The sequence below is a fragment of the Callionymus lyra genome, chromosome 11, assembly GCF_982586985.1.
Source record: "Callionymus lyra chromosome 11, fCalLyr1.hap1.1, whole genome shotgun sequence".
Classification (NCBI taxonomy): domain Eukaryota; kingdom Metazoa; phylum Chordata; class Actinopteri; order Syngnathiformes; family Callionymidae; genus Callionymus; species Callionymus lyra.
This window is the reverse complement of record NC_141828.1, coordinates 9,074,352-9,097,864: the sequence shown is the minus strand read 5'-3', so window position 1 is coordinate 9,097,864 and position 23,513 is coordinate 9,074,352. Positions and strand designations below refer to the sequence as shown.

The following is a 23,513-nucleotide window of genomic DNA, read 5'->3' as shown; positions in this document are numbered from 1 at the left end:
CTTAATTATGTATCTTGTATTTATGTTTAGTATTTCATTTTATTTTATTCTATAATGTTTGATGTTTGCACAGTATGCTGAAACAATAATAATGACACAAATAGCGAATTCTGATTCTGATAACAGTTTTATGTTTACATGCTTGTATTAGCTGAATGTATTTGTAGTGTATGTTTTGTGTTTTAAAAAAAAAAAGATTTTGTATTCAGTCTTTTGGTTTTCTGGAATTGAAAAACAAATACTCAAATTCATTTATTTACATTTTCCTTATATATCAGGATAACAATGTTTATTTTATTTAAATGTTTCAGAAACAAAAACACAGAAAATTTCACCCAACACCCATCACTTTTAATGTGTATTACCAAGAATCTGTCCATACAATAAGCACCACACCAATACACTGCGATTCTATAGCAATAACAATGATATATGTTTTTATTTGTTCAAGCTTTTCCTTGATTTTCTGGAACTCCTGTTGTGTTATCAGTTTTTTCTTGACCTTTAAAGTATATACTTTATTGAAATTTGTTTTGATTGTTTAAGCGCTTTGTGACCCTGGTCTGGAAAAGCGCTATACAAATAAAAATGACTTACTTACTTACTTACAATACACTACGATACTATAGGAAGCAGGATATATTTGTAGTATTGTCCGAGTACTTTACTCCGGATTTTACACACCACAATGACAAATTCGTATCCGCTTTTATTTGTTTTTGATGTGTTCATACCTCAAAACATCATGACTGCCCAACTGCAACTTAAAGTCCCTTTGTTTGAAAAAAGATGGTCCTCTGTCATTCATTATTACGGTCAAGAACTGGTTGGTTGGTGAGCAATTACTTTTGTTATAGCATTGTAATACAGTTGTGATTTGCTTTGTGGATTTGTTTTACTTCTCTTCCTCTTCACCCCTTCTTTTGTTTCAGTTCTGAAGAACTAAAAGTATACTTGAGATGCATAATCTGAATACAGACACTGTCGAACTGAATGTTTAGCCCTTTCTTAATTTGTCTCAAGGTAAAGGTTGTTGATGTTTTTTATTATTTTCATCATTCGTATTCTTTTTTTAGTTTCTTTCTTTTTGATTTGCCTTTGTATTATATACTGTGTTTCTTGTATCTACCTGAAGGGTGACTTGAATAGGAGTACCTTGTTGTATGTATATTACATATTATGGATAGGTCATCTATGATTGATGTGAATTGACAATAAACAAGTTCTAAAAAAAACAAAATCATCATCGTTAAAAGCAGCTTGGAGTTAACTGTATCCTCTCATCCTGAGTCATCGCCAGGATCTGACATGACTTCATTGATCTTCAGTAACAACTTCAACGATTTCTCATTAGATTGATTTTTTTTTTTTCAAGTCTTCATGTTGATGCCAGCACTGTGGTTTGTACTTTATCCTCAGCCCCTTGGTTTTCTTTCTTTTTTTTTAACCTAAGCTCCGCCCCTCCAGCGAGCGCGCCCACCTTGTCCGGCAGCAGCAGCTCCAGCGGCTCAGTGCGCCAGGAGCGGGCGGACAGTCGAGGGCACGCCGGGCAACGTGACAACTGACCGGGGGAGCGCAGCGAGAGAGGACGGGAGAAGCTTCGGAAAAGAGCTGCTGGTTCCGTCCAGAATCCAAACAGCTGCAACCAGTTAAAAAAAAAACTCAGTTTGGACTAGAAGGAGGAGGAGGAGGAGGGCGATGGGAGTCCAGGTCCGAGTCCGCCTCTGAGGCTGGTGATGCCCGCACCACCGCCGCCCAGCAGCCGCTGCCGCCGCATCAGGAGGAGGAGGAGGAGGAGGAGGAGTGGGAGGGAGGAGGTGGGAGGAGGGGGGGTGATCCCGGCGTGTCGGGGGAACAGGGCGTCGTGGTGGTGGTGAGAGGATGGTAAGGTGGGGATCATGGCCAACGGAACCGGTGCTGTTGTCATGCTGAAGTGCGTGGTGGTGGGAGACGGCGCGGTGGGGAAGACGTGTCTGCTCATGAGCTACGCCAACGACGCCTTCCCGGAGGAGTACGTGCCCACGGTGTTCGACCATTACGCAGGTGAGACCCCCCCCCCAAAAAAAACATCAAGTCTCTGACACTTCTTCACTGCATTGCATCTGTTGCTGGGATCAAAACCACTTGTTTGCCTCCCTTTAGCAGGGAGAGGTTGGGGAACCCCCCCACACACCCCAACCCTCCCACTCCCCCTTTTATTCTCCCCCCCTCTCTAACTCCCCCACCCTCACTTTCTTCCTCCTCTCATCTGTTTCTTTGTCGTTTTTTTTATTTTCGCAGTGAGTGTCAACGTCGAAGGGAAGCAGTACTTGTTGGGACTCTACGACACGGCTGGTCAGGTACGTCTATTTTGGACTCTGGTCTGAGTCCAACCATGTCAAGGTCAACCCCCCCCCCCCCCCCCCACACACACACACACACCCCACACACACCCCACCCCTCCAAAAAAAAAACCCCTCCTCTATCTTGGTCCCACCATGTGGGACTAATAACAGATCCTCCACCAGGGCCCAGACTCTTAAGCTGCAACAGGTGACGGTTCTTTTTGGCCCCCGGGTCTGGTGTGTGTCGGGGTCGGCGTTGAGGGGTGGGGGGGGCGTCAATAGTTGTATTATGTGCAGAACAGGCCCCCAATGTCCAGTAGTGATGTCACAGATGTGTTAGTGCCGGGGCTTTTCCTTTACAATGTTCCATTCAGCAGTGCACAAGTTAAAGCCCCCGGAGAACGTGCACGCACACAAACACACACACACACACAATAATGTTTCCACTCAGCATATGAGTTGTGTACTCTTGCATGCTGACACACAAACGCACACACACTCTGAGACAAGGCAACAGTAATAGAAAGTTGAATCATTATTGTTAGCATTCATTCTACGAGTTTCGGTCTTGGATTGTAGTTTTTTTTATATTTGAAAAAAGAAATGTTGCATGGTTGAGCTGATGGCTACATTTAAAAAAGCTATAAATTGATCAGGAATATAAACGTTTTAAATTGAAGTCAGACCGTGGAAAGTGAAAGTGAACCTCACCGGTTATGACGAGAGTTTAATCTGTTTTATGTGTAAATAATATTTGGGGTCAAATGAAAATTAAGCCATAAAAATTTAAAAAAAAATGTTTTCAAACTCACGCATGAAACCACATCTGTTTAGTGAGATTATAAAATATTTCCAGACCTTTTTTCAGTCAGAGCTGCTCAGCGTGGTGTCGTCAAGTAAGTCCAGTTCATCCAGATTAAAGAATGTTGGGGAGGGTTTATGGGGGATTAGGGGACATTTTGTGGGGTTTTATAAAAAGCAACCTCTTAAAGATTTAACAAATGTTGTGAAATTGTATTTTTCTGGTGCCATGTTTGGTCAACTCCTGAAATGATTAATAAAATGACATTTAAGTGGCATTCAAACAGTTAACAGTAAATGGTACATTTGTTTTTAAGGCACTGTAAAAACCAGGTGTGTGTATTGACAAGAATCCGATAATACGTACCACGATACAGAGGCAAAGATACGCGACATACTGAAGGAATTACTATATAACTCGACTGCAGAATTTACAGACCACATGACTCTTAAAGAAGTCTTAACTACTTTTTATTGGTTTTTAAACCAACATTTGCCCAAATATAAACTGTAAAAAGCTGCTGGAGTCGACTGTATCCTCTCGTCCTCAGTTCCTTTAGACGTAACGACTGCTGCTATCTAGCTGCAAGAAGATGAATTGCAACACAAAAAGTGATTAATATCTGCTATGTTTATTTTAAATAAGAAAGTTTGATTATATCATTTTATATAACTTTTTATATATATTTCATAAAACAGCTGATGAAACAAAAAAATTGAATATGAGCAAAACGAAAGAATACATTTGTTGAATATCAACACAGTATCGTGATAAAAATATTCAATATTTTCACTCGTCTTAGATAGATGGATGGATGAATAGATGGATGGATGGATAGATAGATACATAGATGATGGATGGATGGATGGATAGATAGATACATAGATGATGGATGGATAGATGGATAGATATATAGATAGATACGTAGATGATGGATGGATAGATACATAGATAGATACGTAGATAGATGGATGGATGGATGGATGGATGGATGGATGGATGGATGGATGGATGGATGATGGATGGATGGATGGATGGATGGATGGATGGATGGATGGATGGATGGATGGATGGATGGATGGATGGATGGATGGATGGATGGATGGATGGATGGATGGATAGATAGATAGATAGATAGATAGATAGATAGATAGATAGATAGATAGATAGATAGATAGATAGATAGATAGATAGATAGATAGATAGATAGATAGATAGATAGATAGATAGATAGATAGATAGATAGATAGATAGATAGATAGATAGATAGATAGATAGATAGATAGATAGATAGATAGATAGATAGATAGATAGATAGATAGATAGATAGATAGATAGATAGATAGATAAAAAAAGCTGGTTCATAGATTTTGTCTTAGGGAGCATTCGTAACAGAGGAGGATACAAAATCCAACCTGCTCACACCGTTTTATAGAACATCTACCCCACCTTCGACACACTGTAGTGTTGAATGCTGCTTCTTCAAACTCATGGACGAAGGTTCCAGGAAGAGCAACATGAGTTTGAAGTCTGGAAGGGTTTTTTTGGGGGGGTTTTTCACTCTGAATTGGAGAAGTCGTCACAGATGTGGGTTCAGACTGGAGTTATTCCTCACTTCCCTGCACCCCTCGACGTCCAGCTGGTAATGTTTACAGCTCCCTGATCAAAGAGCCACTTGGCCCGAAAAAAGCAAGAGAGCAGAGAGGAGGAAAGAAAAGGGAAGGAAACAGAAGGAGGAAGGAGGTGAAACTGCTCAGATGGTTTTTTTCTTCGCCACAGCGTTGACTCACCACCTCTGGTCATGGCCGACGTGGTGGATGAACGGATGAATGTAGCAGCAGATACCGAAGCTAACTTTTGTGTCGAGACGCCGACGTCTGACGGGAGCGTTGTTGACAGCGAGACCCCGCAGGAGACGGTTTGAACTACAGGCATGAGCGAGGGATGAGTCACCGATATCATTCGGCTCAGACGACTTTGAGCCTCACGAGAGAACGTCGCCGAGCCGACAGGATGAAATGAGCCGATAGGACGGAGGCGACTAAGGATATTAATGGTCGGAGCGACAGCAGTGTTCACTGAATGGTGTCTAGAACAGGGCAGTTATAATTCTTCAAGGGCCACATTAAATTATGTGAATGTTGTTAGGGACCGTCAAGAAAAAAGAAAGACAATGAAAATCCCCCCCAAAAAAGGACATTCAGCCAAATAAGATGCAATTTTATTATTATATATATATGAGTTTTTTTTCCAAAACATTTCTTCAATTTACTTAATAAATACTCAAAAAATGTTATGTGTTATGTGAAAATTAATAATAAATACATTTGTTAATGCATTAGAACCATTTATATATGATCATACTTTGACATCACGAGTGCCACATAAATACAGTCAAAGGGGCCACACTCTGCCCAGGTCTGGTCTAGGATGTGCGACAAGCTTGCTATTATCTGTAATAATTAGGGGGTTTAAGAATATCGATACACTTAAATAAAGCGGTATTTTTTACAGTGCTATGTATATATACAGTATAGAACTTTCATAATATATTATTATCATAATTGTTTATGGTTTTTATGGTATTTCAATAAAGTTGTTCAGTTTATTTTAAAAGGACAATGTTACTTTCCATCTGTAGTCCTCAACAAAGATGCAGACAGTTAACATAATACATCACATACAAATAAAGCAAAAACACAATAATACACAAAAACACAGTACAATATAATAATGTAAAATTGTGTAGAAAAGGTCAATATAGTTGACATGCACATATAGAATTAACATGCAAAAATAGCAGCAGTCATCATGTCCTTCACAGCTGAAGGAACAACCTGAGATCCCCGGCGATGACTGAGGACGAGAGGATACAGTCGACTCCAGCAGCGTTTAATGTTGATGTTTGGACAGATTTTGGTTTCAAAACAAATGAAAGCAGTTACGACTTCATCAGGAGTCATGTTGTTTGGAAACCCGGTAATGCCAGAGTCAAGTACTTGACAGTACTACAAATATACTCTTGTGTTTTCAGTAACGCAATATATTGTATCGTCAGATTCTTGCCAATACACAACCTTAGTGAACCACTTCATTACAACACAGGGAGTAAGTTTTTGGGGCGGCTGATCTGCTCCTATTTAAATCTGGGGTCTTAAGTCCGGATATAACACTCGAAGAAAAAAAAGATACCTTAAACAAAATCATCACTAAAAAGCAAAGCTAATGTAGCCATTAGCACAGTCAAGTGAACCTCAATTAAGTTTTAAAACTGATGATAGCTTTTGGGAAAGTTTGGTCTTCAACACAAGCACAAGTCACAACATCCAAGTAGTCAACTTTTTAAACGCTGCTGGAGACGACTGTATCCACTCGTACTCAGTCATGGCCTGGGATCTCACATGATTCGATTGTTCCTTTAGCTGTTGACCTCACTAACAAGTTGACCGTGTCCCTGGAGAAGCGAACTTCCTGCTTGTTTCTCTGGCAGATGAAAAAGTAAAAAAGTCTTCACTTTGTACACGTCTCCCTCGGTTGTGCAACATTTCTGTTCAGCCACAGAGAGACGCTACACAAGGTGTTCATGTATCTGCTCATCAAACCGAAGATTTGAGTAAAAGACTATTTACAGTCTGTGTACACACACACACACACTCATACACACACACATTCACATACACACAACGGGCCCCAGAGAAGCTTTGGGTCTGTTGACTGTAAACTGCTGACTGCTCACATTGTGTTCCTTCTTGTGTGTGTGACTCTTGTCAAAGCAAAAAAAGGTCACGACACACAAATAAACACACACTTGTTCCAACATGACACGGATGATGCGACCCGACATAAGCGCGTCTGTCCGATAATATCCAGGACGTCCTGATGTCGTAATCGTCGTGAGCCGCGGACAAATCCAATCAACGCTTCCGGTCGGCTTTTGTGCGTCTTTGTGTTCAGGAAACATTTGAGGACACAACTGGAGCATCGGTGTGCGAGAGACTTCGATTATGAAGCATTACTGACTAGCGTTTAGAGGTTGATACGATATATCGTGACGCAGTAGGAACAAGTATATATTTGTAGTATTGAGTACTTAGTCCTGGCAGAATGAACAGACCACATGACTCGAAATTTGTCGCTGCTTCTACTTGTTTTCAAAACAAAATAGGTCCAAACATCGGCTTTAAAAGCTGCTTGAGTGGAGTGTATCCTCTAGTCCTCAGTCATCCCCGGGTTCGTGCCAGATTTCATCGTTCCGTACAATGCGGAGGACATGACTGCTTTTATTTAGTGGCAAAAGTTTAATCGCAACACAAAAATGAACAAACGTTATCAATCTTTGCACGTTAATTGTATATATTTTCAAAATCAAATAGAATTATTTTAATTTATACACACTTTATTGATATACAAACCATAAAATAACTAGGATAAACAAGTAATATGATATTGTTATTATTTATTTTATTCGATTTGGTCTACTACTCTTTTTTTGTCCTATTATCATTATCAGGCCGCTTCGGCCTACTACTACTTGTACTACTTCTACTTCTACTGATAATTATATTCTGCTTCTACTACTTTTACTTCTACTACTAATTATACTACTTATTCTACCACTTCTACTACTAATTATTCTACTTATACTTCTACAACTAATTCTACTACTACTTGTACTACTTATACCTCTACTTAGAACTCTATACTACTTCTACTACTTATTCTACTACTTCTACTACTAATTATACTACTAATTATACCACTTGTACTTCTACAACTAAATCTTCAACTAATTCTACTACTACTTCTTCTACTTCTACTTCTACTACTACTTCTTATACTTCTGCTCATAATTCTACTACTACTTTTACTTCTACTACTAATTCTACTACTTATTCTAAGACTTCTACTTCTACAATTAATTCTACATCTTCTACTTCTACTACTATTCTTATACGTATACTACTTCTCATTATTCTAGTTTTAGTACTTATCACTACTTATCTACTACTTCCTCAGTCATCCCCGGGTTCATGCCAGATTTCATCGTTCCGCCAGCTGCGAAGGACGAGGCGACTGTTACCATGTAGTGGCAGAAAGTTTAATCGCAACACAAAAATGAACAAACGCCATCAATCTTTGCACGTTAAATGTATATATGTTTGGAATAAAATCAAATTATTTTAATTGAAACATACTTTATTGACATATAAACCATTCAATAACTAGGATAAAAATGTTAGTGGATTCAGAGCTGCTGTACAGTTTTTCAAAAGAGCGTTTTTGCAAACATCAGAGGGAAAGTTTGAACCGTTAAAGTGATACTTGTGCAGGTAGGACGAGCACCAGGACACCTTCAAACCCACCTCGGGCTTTGACACAGTTTCTGTCGCCGCCCTGAACCCATCTGTGGATCCAGCAGTTCATCATGAGGCAAATATTCACAAGGCCTGTCAAAGGTGTTTATCCCAAAGAAGCTGATCCGACACAGGGGACGTGTGGCGTGAATTAGCCCGTTCAGCTATGAGGGTTGGCAGCACGTCCGGGTCTGGAGGCGACGCCTCGTTTTGAAGGACGAAGGAATGAAAAAAAAACAAAAAAAACGAGCCAGTAATGGTCTCCGTCAGCGAGTGAAAAAAAGAGGAAGCAATCCTCCTCGTGAAGGTCCCTCAGTCTTCGCCTTGTCATAACTCAACCGCCGCTGACGTTTATTATGGTATTAAATTGAAGCTGGGGAAGTGGAACGGCAAGAGTTCACACACTTTGATGCTGAAGACCCTCAATGACCTCATGCTCTGGTTTCCACTCTTTTCTTTGCTCCATTCCCTGGATCTCAACCTGATACCTCAGTTTCTTGGCAGAACTTCTGCAGAGACACGTGATGCTAAAGTTTCCAGGACTGTGTCTCAATTCATGCACTTATACTTGGTATTTTAAGTGCTTCCCAATTAGCAGTGTGCGAAAATGTAGTATGCAATGAGCACTCACATGGCAAGTTGAGTGTGGATCGATGGACACTTTCCACCCTTAACGTCCTCCATCTTAGTGACGTAGATGATGCTAAACTGAAGCTACGTCACTGACGACACGTCTTCGGAGCAGATACTGACGTAAATGTCTTATTTTACAAAAGCACACAACAACAATGAAACACAACTTAATAACTTGTTTCAACTGGCGAAAAGTGCTATGAAGTGTCAGTGATAGTGTTTCAACTGTTGGTTGCCATCAAAGTTAAAAAGTAGTAGAAGAAGAAGCTGTCGAGTCATTTCCTGTAAGTGTGTAGCAGCAGAGTTTGATTTGAGACAGTACTACCCTGTCAAAGATTATGCACTGGCCTGGTACGTACACTGTCTTAATGTGTACTATAAACCAGTGTACTTGAGAAGTGCTTGATTGTGTCCGAAATCAAAGACTTCTCTGGAAATTACAGCTTCCTCTTCTACTACTTTTTAACGCTGATCGCAACCATAAGTTGGAACCATATCGCAGACACTTGACAACACTTTTCACCAATTGAAACAAGTTTAAGTTGTTTTCTCGAGACATTTATGTCAGTATCTGCTCCGAAGACGTGTCGTCAGTGACGTAGCTTCAGTTTAGCTTCATCTACGTCACTAAGATGGAGGACGTTAAGGGTGGAAAGTGTCCATCGATCCACACTCAATTTTCTGGCCATTTGAGTGCTCGTTGCGTACTACATTTTAGCACACTGCTAATTGGGACGCACTTGTGCACTCAAAATACTAAGTGTAAGTGCTGAAGTGCGCGATCTGGGACACAGCCCTGTGCTCAAATCGCATACTTCTCTTAGTATACTAGAAGTTAGTATGCATCAGGATAGTGTGCATACTAACTAGTACGCAAATTCTCAACAGATAGTATGTCTCAAATCAAACACTGCTGCTATGCACTAACAGGAAATGACGCAACAGCTTCTTATTCTACTACTATTTAACAATGGTTTCAACCAGAAAATATTCGCGAGATATTTAAGCTGGTATCAGCATCAAAGACGTGTCATCCTTCTACTGCTGCTGAAAATGCACCTGCATATATATGCATATATATATGACGTAACTTACGTTTAAAACGTCATTAAGATGGCAGCTGTTTAGGGTAGAAAGTGTTCATCGAACCATACTCAGTTTTGTGGGCGTTTTAGTGACAATTTAGTGTGCATGGCGCACTAAATTTCGCATACTAAGAATTGAGACGCACTTATGCACTAAAAATACTAAGTGTAAGTGCTGAAGTGTGCGATCTGGGACACAGCCCTGTGCTCAAATCGCATACTTCTCTTAGTATACTAGAAGTTAGTATGCATCAGGATAGTGTGCATACTAACTAGTACGCAAATTCTCAACAGATAGTATGTCTCAAATCAAACACTGCTGCTATGCACTAACAGGAAATGACGCAACAGCTTCTTATTCTACTACTATTTAACGATGGTTTCAACCAGAAAATATTCGCGAGATATTTATGCCGGTATCAGCACCGAAGACGTGTCATCCTTCTACTGCTGCTGAAAATGCACCTGCATATATATGCATATATATGCATATATATATGACGTAACTTACGTTTAAAACGTCATTAAGATGGAGCTGTTTAGGGTAGAAAGTGTCCATCGAACCATACTCAGTTTTGTGGGCATTTTAGTGACAATTTAGTGTGCATGGCGCACTAAATTTCGCATACTAAGAATTGAGACGCACTTATGCACTAAAAATACTAACTTTGAGTACGCAAGTATGCGATCTGGGACACTGCCCTGGTCTTCCTCCAGACTCCTTCATTACACACCTGAATGATTCATGAAGGACGATCGGTCACAGGTTTGCGGACATCAATCATGGCTGACTCTCTCCTCTCTGACCCTGACCTCCATCGTAAACCCCTCGTTCTTTCTCCAGGAGGACTACGACCGACTCAGACCGCTGTCATACCCGATGACCGATGTCTTCCTCATCTGCTTCTCGGTGGTCAACCCCGCCAGCTTCCAGAACGTGCGCGAGGAGTGGGTGCCGGAGCTGCAGGAGTACGCGCCCAGCGTCCCGTACCTGCTCATAGGCACTCAGGTGAGTCGGTCTGAGATTCAAGAGGTTTGAAACAGTCATGGGGGTACATAGAGTTGGATATCATTAATGATTCGCATTTACATCATTGAGATCCTGTTCTTCTCTTTATTTGTCATTATTATTATCAGGCTGCTCAGGCCTACTACTACTTCTACTACTACTTCTACTACTACTTGTACGACTTGATTTTACTATTACTGATGATTAGACTTCTTCTACTTCTACTACTAATTCTACTATTACGTCTTCTACTTCTACTACTACTTGTACAACTTCTACTGATAATTATACTACTTCTACTAATAATTATATTACTACTTATTCTACGTCTACTACTAATTATACTACTTATATTTCTACTGAAAGTTCTACTTCTTATACTTGTACTTCAAATTCTACTACTATTTCTACTACTTCTACTAATTCTACTACGACTTTTACTATTTCTACTTCTACTACTAGTTCTACTAGTTCTACTTCTACAACTAATCCTACTGCTACTTCTACTACTAATTCTACTACTTTTACATCGACAACTACTACTTCTACTACTTCTACTTCTACTACTTATTTTACTTTTTATACTTCCACTTCTTATTATTCTACTTCTACTACTTATTCTACTACTACTTCTTATACTTCTACTACTAATTCTACTACTAATTCTATTACTTATACTTCCACTACTTATTATACTAATTCTACTACTTCATCTGCTTTGTGATTTTCTTCTGGAAATGCAATTCTTCTAGTTTCGATTACAGTTTGTAAGGACGATCACTTTTAAGAGAGTAAAAAGAAGTTTTGGATAGTTTAAGGAGCAAGCGAACCAATGTTCTTTCTGAACATTTTAATTTAACCTTCTCCATCAATTTTAATTCTATTCTAACTTTTAATATTATTATTATTATTATTTTCTCACAGGGCTGTTTTAAACCACAATTATATATTAATATCCAAGCTATAAACATTATTAATGAGACATTTTAAGATGAATTGCTTTATATGTAAATTTAAAAAATGTCATTACCCAATTTAAAATGTTTGTATCATTGGCTTTCTAAACTCAACGTTGGAAGTGTCTCTGATAGAAGAACTTTTTATTAACCCCAAACAAATGTGTTTGTGGTATCCATTGTGTTACCTCTGATTAAAGGTGAACGACCTCCACCACTGTATATGTATTTCTGGAAGCCAGGGAGGTCGGGTCACTTTGACCCAGAATCAAAACAAAGGTTAATAAAAAATATGTTTCTTGAAGGAGTCAGTAGATCATCAAACACAGAGATGGTTCCAAAGCTTAGGAGCAACAGTCTGGAAGGATTTCTCTCCTCTGGTCCTGAAGCGTGTTCAGGAACCATCAGTAGATTCTGATCCACGGACCTCAGAGCCCGAGCTGGGGTGTAAGTCTGGATCAGATCACTGATGGAAGGTCTGACCATGAATAGATCTGAAAGTAAGAACCAGAATTGAAAGTTGATCCTGAAAGAAACTGGCAGCCAGTGAAGAGATTTAAGGATCTGAGAAATGTGAGTTCTTCTACTAGAGCTGATCAGAATTTTTTTTATAGTCTTTCGCATGAGTCAGACAAGACCTCTTAAGTGTTTTTAAGAGTTCTTGAGTCGACTTCTCCGGACTAAACTTTCTTTTCAAACATGGATTCTTTGTTAAAAATCCCTCGTAGTAGTTAATTCATCCTCCAGCAGGAGAACGGATTCAAAGTGAGTCGCCGCTGAATCGATTCAGACTCTGGAGCAGCTGCTTCTCGGCGGTCGTTGGCTCACACTTCCTGCTCTTGTGCAAAGTTATTTCACAGTCCAACTTCTCGTTGCTCATCCAGCAGCTTCCCCCTTTTTTGCCGCGTCCGATAAACCACAAGATCAACGTTACGCACGATCGTCAGAGAAGAAACGACACGGATCATCGGACGCCCACTCGGACTCGTCTACTCTCCACCACTCTTGTGTTCGGTTGCCGGGGAAACACTATCAACTCGGCAGCGAAGCTGAGCTTGAGTTTTTAAGAGCAGCTGACTTAAGAGATAAGTTGAGGATTTGAACTCAAATGTTAAAAATCTCTGAACTCTGATGCTGAGCTGTGGACCAATCAGTGAACTGCAGGAGGAGGAGGACGGTCTGATGATTTTATAAAGCTTGACCATTAGGTTTGATTCCCATTCTACGAAATACAACTACAAAATAATCAAACTTTTTTTACTTTGGAACATTGTTTCCTTTTCATATTTAAGTGTGCAGTCATGCTTTGACATGACATTTCTCAGGCTTATATTTACCTATTCAATACTATGTATATATGTTTTTAATGATAATGAACTTTGGACCCTTTGGCGTAAATCTAGCCAATCACAGAAGACACTACGCAATATTGACCAATCAGAAGCAACAAGAGGCGGAGCTTGGAGTCTATCGTACCAGCCACAACGATAACATCGTACTGGGGTCAAACTATCAGTTGTTTGGGTTTCTCGCATCGTTAAGTGCGGAGAGATCTCGCTAAACTTTACCATAACTTCCCCAGACGCCATTCAGAAGGAGGAAATACAATTTCAAATTAAGAGCATCGGATCAGAACGAGGTTCCGTTCGCCTCATTTTGTTTATCGCGGTCATATTTTTACTGTTTAAAATCCACGTTCGTTCATATTTTTTATTGATTGTTTGAAACTAATTTAGATTTCGATGGTCACCTGGTTAATAGGTTTCAGATCATTTAATCTTAATTTAATTTAAGATCATAGTAGCTTTAAGATTTTTAAATAATACAATTTCATAACATTTTAATGTAGATTTTTTTTGTAGAAATTGATAATTTAACCATAATATGTTTGCTGTGACTCATACATGTTATTCTCATCATGCTATAAATCAATAATTATCTCAAGTTACGATCAATGATGGTCGTCTCTTCTAGAAGATGAAGACTGTTAACCCAGAATTATAACAATTCAATGACCCATATAAAGGTTTCACATCATTTTAAAGAGAAGGATTAAGATTTGAAATAGTAAAAATTCATTTGAATGTAGACTTTTGTAGAAATTAATCAGTAAATCATCGTATTTTAACCATCTTAGTCACATGGTCTTATCAAAGAAGAACCAGTTTAGTCTGATCCTCATGTAGTGAGTTACTGTGAGAGATGTTGTGGTGACCTGGGATGGAGCCAAACATCTTCTGGTTTTTGTAAAAGGAAAAAAATAAACAATTCATGTTCATATTTAGAGTCTCTGGTATCAGAGGCTTCATCCAGAATCAGAACCAAAAAAAAACATTTGTGTTGCTTCAGCCTAACCTTCGTCTCCTCCAGATCGACCTCCGTGACGACCCCAAGACTATCGCCAAACTCAACGACATGAAGGAGAAGCCGGTCGCCACCGAGCAGGGACAGAAACTGGCCAAGGAGGTTTGTACAGTCGCCTAAAAAGATAAACAGCCGCAGGGCAAGAGAATGAGTCTGTGGACGCTGTGGAGCTGTCAGATCCGGTTACATGAGCTTGTGGGAATGTGAGTTTCGTGCCCGGGTTTAGAACTCTGCTCCATCTTTGGCTGACAATTACTCCAGAAATACATCGATGGTGGAAGTTCAGGGCTACAGCGGTCACCGGTGATTAATCCAGACCAGATCCTGAAAGTCTACGACAAAACCATAGATCTCATTTGATTATATTTTTTTATTAACAATAGTTTTGATACATCTTCCTACTTTTTACTTGATTAACCCAAATACAAATATTTTTATAAAGGACCTGAAGATGAACTTATTGACCTCCAACTACAAATTACAAGTCAAACTAGTCTAATTGCGAGCCCAACAAGTCGATTTCTGAGATAGACAAGTCCAATTGTGAGTCCAACAGGTCTAAATGTGAGTCCAATCAGTTGAATTATGAGCTAAACAAGTCCAATTGTGAGTCAAACAAGTCAAATTACGAGTCATACAAGTAAAATTGCGAGCCCCAACAAGTCTAATTGCGAGTCAAACAAGTCCAATAAGTCCAATGAGTTAGACAAGTCCAATTGCGAGTCCAACAAGTCATATTATAAGTAAGACTAGTCCAATTGCAACTCCAACTAGACAAATTATGAGTCAGAAAAGTCCAAACCGGAGTCCAACAAGTCAAATTATGAATAAGACAAATCCAATTGCGAGTCCAACTAGACAAATTATGAGTCATACAAGTCCAATTGTGAGTCCAACAAGTACGATTGTGAGTTCAATCAGTCGTAATTATGCGTCAAACCAGTCCAATTGCGACTCCAACCAGTCTAATTGTGAGTAAAACAAGTCTAAATGTGATTCCAATCAGTCGGATAATGAGTCCAGCAAGTCAAATTATGAGTCAGAAAAGTCCAATTGCGAGTCCAACCAGTCCAGTTAAACAAAAGATGGTCAGTTTCAATCCGGAGGAATTATAAAAAAAAAAATGACACAAACTAAAATCCAAAACAAGTGAGTAAAAGGGATTTATAGAAAGTTTTGGGTGCAAAGATGTGATTGTTAATCCTGGAGAACCAAAAAAAAGTTGATGAAAGAACAGGAGAAGAAAATGGCTGAACTGCGGTCGATGAAGGATTATGTTCTGGCGTCTGCACCAGGTTTCACATATTATGCACAAATTGCCTCTTTCTCATTTTTTTTGTGCTGTGACTTTGGTGCAAATATACCACAAAACGATCCATCTTTTACTGATTGCGCATCTCTTGGGTTTTGAGTCCATTTGCTAATGTTTTCCACGTCACCAGCCGGTACATTTAAAAGTCCAGTAAGTTTGTCCAAATGATTTTTTTGATGTTTAACTTAACTTGACGTGTGGATAGAGCGACTGCTCTTCCGTACATTCGTGTTGTCGTTTCTCAACCACCGCTGATGTTCCCTCCGTGTCCCTCAGATCGGCGCGTGTTGTTACGTGGAATGTTCGGCGCTGACCCAGAAGGGCCTGAAGACCGTCTTCGACGAGGCCATCATCGCTATCCTGAGTCCCAAGAGGAAGAAGGGAGCGATGAAGAGAAGGCTGGGCCCTCGCTGCATCAACTGCTGCCTGATCACATGATGCACAAACTCAAATCTGCCTTTTTTTTTGTTTCTCCTGGACTTGAAACAAAAGCCAGACTGTGCAGAGACATGATCAGGGTTGACTCTGAAAATCTTCTTTTCTAAACGTTTCGCTGACGTCGAGCTGTGACTCCTGCTGCTCCTCGTGAAAAACTTTCTTCGTTCTATAAATGTACTTTACCAAGAGTTATGATTGTAAATGATCCCTCGAGCAGAGATCCAACCAAAGCTTTTTTCCTTTTTTCCTTGCTTTAGCAGGAACATTTTTATCCCCTTTTTTCATCGGACGATCGAGAACTCAAGATGTCGTTGACATGATGCAAAACTTCCGCCGCACAATGAGAAACATTCCACTGTGCTTCAACCTCCTGATGTACAGGGGGCGCTCATGGTTCCGTAACTCAAAGAAGCACAGTACGACATGTTACTAACTATAATGCACAAGAAGCTAACAGCACACGGACGCTCATGTCGCTAACGGTTGACGAAAGCTCAAGATGTCGGTTGGATTGACTTCAAGCTAACATTTTCCTCAGGGGCCACATGTATAATGTGACTGTTGTGAGGGGCCAAAAAAGTGAAATAATACATACTTTTATTAAATCAGAATTGTAAATCTGAACTCAATATTTAGGAAATATTTACAAATAGGACAAAGAATACAATAATAAATACAACATAAAATTGTTAACTGTCTAAATAATTTTCTGACCTAACGTTTAAAGGGTTGCATTCGATGCAAGCTTCTCATTTTGCCAGAGATAAACATTTTAATGAGAGATTATTGTGAAAAATAAATCGATTTCATAGCGAGACAACAAAATATGTATTTGTAAAGTATGTCTTCATCAAAAAAATGTTTTAAATAATGCAAAATATTTGTATCTGACAACCAAATTCCATAGAAATAAGGTCTCGAAAAATTGAAATAATGTTGAAATCAATGTCCAAGTTCAGTCCACATTGAGATGTTCGCTTGAAGTCTGTAAAAAGTGTCTTTTCTAAGAAGTCGTGACGGTGCGAACTTGCTGCAGCACAAACACCAGTCAGCAGAGGGCGCCCTCTGACCCCTTCAACAAGAAGTACGAACTATATCCAGGACTGTCTAGAGGTCTGTAAACTAGTTTCCTGGTCAGCAAAGTACACACCTGAGCAAGACAAAACAAATATTTTCTCTGAAGTAACATTTGCATGTGACTGTTTTCTTTGACCTTTAAGTGTGAAATACACTTGAAAAAAGCATCGTTTCCCTTCTTGACCGAAGCTGTCTTCACTTTCAAATCAGAAACGGGAAACTAGTTTGCTGACCACAGGAAACACGTGTATACAGTTGCTTCATATTTAGTCAATCTTTGCTCTTCTTTGTATGCTGTTTTTTTTATTTTAAAGTCAAAGGTGCCAACTTTTGCTACCAAGCTCGTGCTCATGGGTTCGACTGCTTTAACGTCTCCGGTGCTCTTCCTGCTCTGCTCGGCCTGATCCTGTTCTCTTCGCCTGCTCAATGTTTTCGTTCTGAAACCCTGAAGTGCCGATTCTCCTGCTGATGCTCCTCTTAATAAACGTGTTGACAGTGTTTTTAACTTGCTTCGCCCACGCATGGCTCTGATGGGATTGCACGGGTCAAAGGTCACGAGCATCATCAACTACAATCCTCTTAGTTAAGACTGTATTCAATGCATCAAAATAAATAAAGAAGAATAAACATTTAATTAAAAATATTTTCTAACGTTTAATGTTCTAAATTTAAACAAAACTTTAACTCCATATCTACAGGTAATTTATAATATTTATATATATATATATTACAGTTGTGTATCTTTACAGAAATAAAGAAATTAAATTGTATAAATTACGTTTAACAATTTTAATTATTAATACATGTTTAAAATGAAATTACAATTCATAATCGAATATATTTTTAGAATACATGATATTAAGACTTTATTTTGTAATTTTTAACAAAACGGGACAGTTTTAGTTTATTTTAAAGACTTCTTTTTGAAGTTTTAGGATTTTTATTTTATTTTTATTTACAAAATTGATGCAAAAAAAAATGTGATATATACGATATTTAAGTTATCTGAATATTAGAATTATATTGACTAAAGTCAGCGGACAACCTAGTGGCTACTTGTATGTTTGTTTGTTCTTTTGTTTTTATTCAGATAGTTTTCTTTTGCATATTTTTTTTATTTCCCTCGTCATTCAAAGGTCAGATTAATTTAGATTATTGGTCGAATGATTTAGTCTCTAATTATACTGTGGTATTTTGATTTATAATTATTTATTACGGCCATATATCATAAATAAATGTGTATTATTCATGAATGTCAATAATAAATAATAAATAAATACATCATTCCGAAAATTAATAATATCAGGACAATTTTTATGTGTAATATTTTAAACAAAACAAGTAATTATATCATGAATAAAAATATTGTTTACACTTTTTTTCACAAATAAGCGAGTGTTATTTGTCATAAATTAGTTTAATTCGAATTCATCCACACATTTTATATTTGTTTTGAAAATAACTGTTCTCTGGTTATAACCAGATAAAAGATGGACAAAAATGAAAAACTAATTTCAGAATACATTTGTATTAATTTTTTGTCTGATCGTGACGTCGCATTACTTCATCTCACCACAAGGCGGAGACTCTTACCTGTCAGGAACTGATAGAAAGTTGTATCGAACGTAGTGACAGGAACATTATGACCACCTGTCAATCATGTTGTCCGTTTTTACTGCCCAAATAAAGTTAAGTTCAGGGAGGTCGCAGCTCAGTTGGTACCTCAGGTCCAGCTCCAGGACCCTGGATCACCAGGACTGATTAAGAAGTAAATGATGTTTCCTCATAAAAGCCTATATTTGACGAGACATCTTGTTTTTTTGTGTCTTTAATAAAAGGATATTAACATCGGTGTGTGTCTGTGTCCAGTCCCTCGCCATCCCGCTCTGCGTCCAGATCTATTTCAGGACTGAACGACTGCCCACACAGAAGTCCAGCCTGTCAACACCTCAGATTTGTTCTCTTTACTCAGAATTCGGCCCGAGTGTCATTCTTACGGAAAAATATGAATCAGTTCTTACTCCTCGCTGAACTTCGCACCTGATCGTTCAGGCGGCGAGGCCTGTAGCAACTGGCTGGGCAGGAATTTGGACGTCACGACCACGTGAATCACAGGAAATCAAAACGCTTCTGTGGAAATGTGTGAGTGTTTGAGTCTTTCATTGACACATTAGCATGACATGCAACCAGACATACCATTATGAAGATTTATCACAGTGTGAAGTAGGTGTAACAAGACCATACCAACGTCTCCAGGACCACGTCTTTGAACAAGACAACTTACTAAGTACTACTATAACATGATGTTTTTGAGGATCAAACATGAGTTTAACCCAAACCATTAAAATCAAGTCCACCCTAGAAGTTGGTCAATACGATCTCAGCGAACGAGAGGTTACGAGAGTCAACTATGACGTGATAATTGGCTTCACTCCTCCCCCAAGCCAGCTGTAATCACGCCCCGCTTTGTTTATACAACGAGTCCCTTGGAGATGGAGACTTCCTGCATTGATGATGCTGTGGGACAAACCTCTGTGTTTGACCAATCACAGCAGAGTGGGCGGGGCTTAAGATCATTTTCTAACGTCAATATTTCAATCAAAAGAGAGTTTCGTACAAACAGACACTTATGATACAATAAAGTCAAACATCTATGTAAGACACACTTAAATCAACACATTAGTTGCTCTTAAAATAGTGAAAATACGCAATTCTTAACCGATCCTAGGATGTTATCTTGAAGTGTATTTGTTATCATCTTAAATTAGTTAAATTGTTCTACTCGTTAATTTTCATTTTTACGTCCACTCATTGACAGAAAGACTCAAAAGAGAGTGACGTAACATCCTATGGTGCCTCGAGTGATGTGTTGATGAAGCTTCATGAAACAGTGTCATGTTGTTTAGAGGTCAGTAGGTGGCGCCATCAGTTTAAAAAGGATGTTTCATTAGAACAGTTGTTCAAAACAAAGGAAAATAGTGTAGAGACGCCATCTAGTGGACTCTGACAATAATGACACTGCTTCATGAAGCTTCATCAGACCGTCACTACTTACTAGTGGCATAGCAGTGAAAATTCATGAAGTATAATTATCAAAAGTTGAATCTGTGTAGTGAATTAAACAATACTTTATTATCATAATAAATCTTCTTTTCTATTTTATATGGGCTGATATTTGACTCATTAATATTCCTAAACACACGGTTGATCTACAAATATTAAATTGTTTGCACATGTCCACTAATGTAAATGTAACATTTGTTACTTGTATTTTAGTCTTAGTAAAAAAAATGTGCTTTTAAACATTTTTATTTGTCATGTTCAAACCCAAAAAAAAAAACGATTATAAAACTGAAAATGTATTTTGTGAAATGAGATTTGCCTTGTGGAACATTGGACAACATTTCCTTTAGTGTCATCGTATCTAAGTCAATGCTAATAACAACACTGCCATCTAGTGTCTGTTCATACGAATCCGTTGGCTTCTTGATGAAGCTTCATGAAACAGTGTCATTATCGTCAGAGTCCACTAGATTCTGCACTATTTTCCTTTGTTTTGAACAACTGTTCTACTGAAACATCATTTTTAAACTGATGGCGCCACCTACTGACCTCTAAACAACACTGTTTCATGAAGCTTCATCAAACCATCACTACTTTTTATTTTAATAACAATAATGTTTATATATCAATTAAATAGTTTGATTTTTTTTAAGATTTTTTTTATTCAAATATTGACAGCATTTTTTGGGGGTGCATTCCAGCGGTGACTAAGGACAAGAGGATACAGCAGTTTTCAGCAGCTTTTAGAGTTGATGTTTGTACAGTTTTAATGAAAGCAGTTACAACTTTGTCAATACTACATCAGACAATACTACAAATATAAATTATTGTAAGTATAGAATTGCAAAATATATCATATCACTGCGCCTATTGTTCTTATGTTATTCGTATGTTATTATTATTATTCTTATGTTATTATTTAGTTATTCTTATGTTATTCTTATGTTATTCTTATGTTATTCGTATGTTATTCTTGTTATTCTTATGTTATTCTTATTATTCTTATGTTATTCTTATTATTCTTATGCTATTCTTATTTTATTCTTATTATGCTTATGTTATTTGTATGTTATTCTTATTATTCTTATGTTATTCATATGTTATTCGTATGTTATTCTTATTATTATTATTATGATTATGTTATTCTTATTGTTCTTATGTTATTCGTATGTTATTCTTATTATTCTTATGTTATTCTTATTATTCTTATGCTATTCTTATTTTATTCTTATTATGCTTATGTTATTTGTATGTTATTCTTATTATTCTTATGTTATTCATATGTTATCCGTATGTTATTCTTATTATTATTATTATGATTATGTTATTCTTATTATTCTTATGTTATTCATATGTTATTCTTATGTTATTCGTATCTTATTCTTATGTTATTCTTATGTTATTCTTATGTTATTCATATGTTATTCGTATGTTATTCGTATGTTATTCGTATGTTATTCGTATGTTATTCATATGTTATTCGTATGTTATTCGTATGTTATTCGTATGTTATTCTTATGTTATTCATATGTTATTCTTATGTTATTCGTATGTTATTCTTATGTTATTCGTACGTTATTCTTATGTTATTCTTATGTTATTCTTATTATTCTTATGTTATTTTTATTATTCTTATGTTATTCTTATTGTTCTCATGTTATTCGTATGTTATTCTTATGTTATTCTTATTATTTTTCTGTTATTTTTATTATTCTTATACTAATCTTATTATGCCTATGTATTCGTATGTTATTCCTATTATTCGTATGTTATTCGTATGTTATTCATATGTTATTCATATGTTATTCATATGTTATTCGTATGTTATTCGTATGTTATTCTTCCCAAAAGGATTCATCAGAATTCATCCACACTGTTTTAATTTCCAAATTACTCTTATTATGAAGACGTAATCAGATTATTAATTACCAAATATGATTCAGACAAATATAAACCTATATTACTACACATTTCTATGAGCATTTAAACAAGTCTTGTCCATACATGCTTTTGAGAGAAGAGTCATTGTGTGATGGCCTCATCATTGGGTCATGAATGACTGAAGCACGAGTGTAAGGCTGGGTTCCCGTCATCCACGGAAATGCCCAAAATCCAAGTGATCAAAATGTGTGGATTTGGGAAAAGGAAGCAAGATTCCGATCGTGAACGAAACCCATCTGTGTTTAAAGATGAGTCTCAGAGCTGAGTCACTCGTTCACCGCTCCCACTGAATATTAGCTCTTGTGTCATGTGCTTACGAGTGATCCAGGGATGACCTCATGTGTGTGTGTGTGTGTGTGTGTGTGTGTGTGTGTGTGTGTGTGTGTGTGTGTATGTGTGTGTGTGTGTGTGTGTGTGTGTGTGTGTGTGTGTGTGTGTGTGTGTGTGTGTGTGTGTGTGTGTGTGTGTGTGTGTGTGTGTGTGTGGAGGGATTTTGACAGCTCCTAATAATGTGTACGTGCCGTAACCCGATTTAAACGGCCCGCGGGGATGCAATGCTAAGATTAATTCACCGTCAGACACTTTTCACTATTTTCATTGGCTACTAGATCACTTTAATTGGACGGAGAATGAAAGAGTCTTGTCTTCGTCTGGGTTTTTATGAACCAAGAGGCTTTTGTAACCTTGAGATTACGCACCACAACCTCGGGCAATAATGACTTCCTCTCCAGAAACAAGGATATTAAAATACAGATCTGAACATGTTATAGTTATCATATTAATAAACATAATATACTCATTTTGTAGCTTTTTCACTAGTAAAATACTTTATATGTTATAGTTATGATATATATGTTATTGTATTCTTATTATTCTTATGTTATTAATATGTTATTCTTAATATTCTAGTGTTATTCTTATTCTTATTATGTTATTTGTATGTTTTTCTTATTATTCTTATGTTATTCATATGTTATTCTTATTATTTGTATGTTATTCTTATTGTTCTTATATTATTTGTATGTTATTCTAATTATTATTATGTTATTCTTATTATTCATATGTTGTTCTTATTATTCTTATGTTATTCTTATTATTCTTATGTTATTCTTATTGTTCTTATATTATTCATATGTTATTCTTATTATTCTTATG

At 37.5% G+C, this 23,513-nt stretch overlaps 1 protein-coding gene across 1 annotated transcript; it reads left to right on the top strand.

Moving 5' to 3' along the window:
- The first annotated feature begins 1,841 nt into the window (after window positions 1-1,841).
- LOC148069178 (rho-related GTP-binding protein RhoQ) lies at window positions 1,842-17,859 on the top strand. The gene is made up of 5 exons (XM_087803207.1): window positions 1,842-2,043; window positions 2,281-2,339; window positions 11,043-11,207; window positions 14,534-14,629; window positions 16,116-17,859. The coding sequence occupies exons 1-5, from the start codon at window positions 1,899-1,901 to the stop codon at window positions 16,275-16,277; spliced, it is 627 nt and encodes a 208-aa protein (XP_087659333.1). The 5' UTR covers window positions 1,842-1,898; the 3' UTR covers window positions 16,278-17,859.
- The last annotated feature ends 5,654 nt before the right edge of the window (window positions 17,860-23,513 follow it).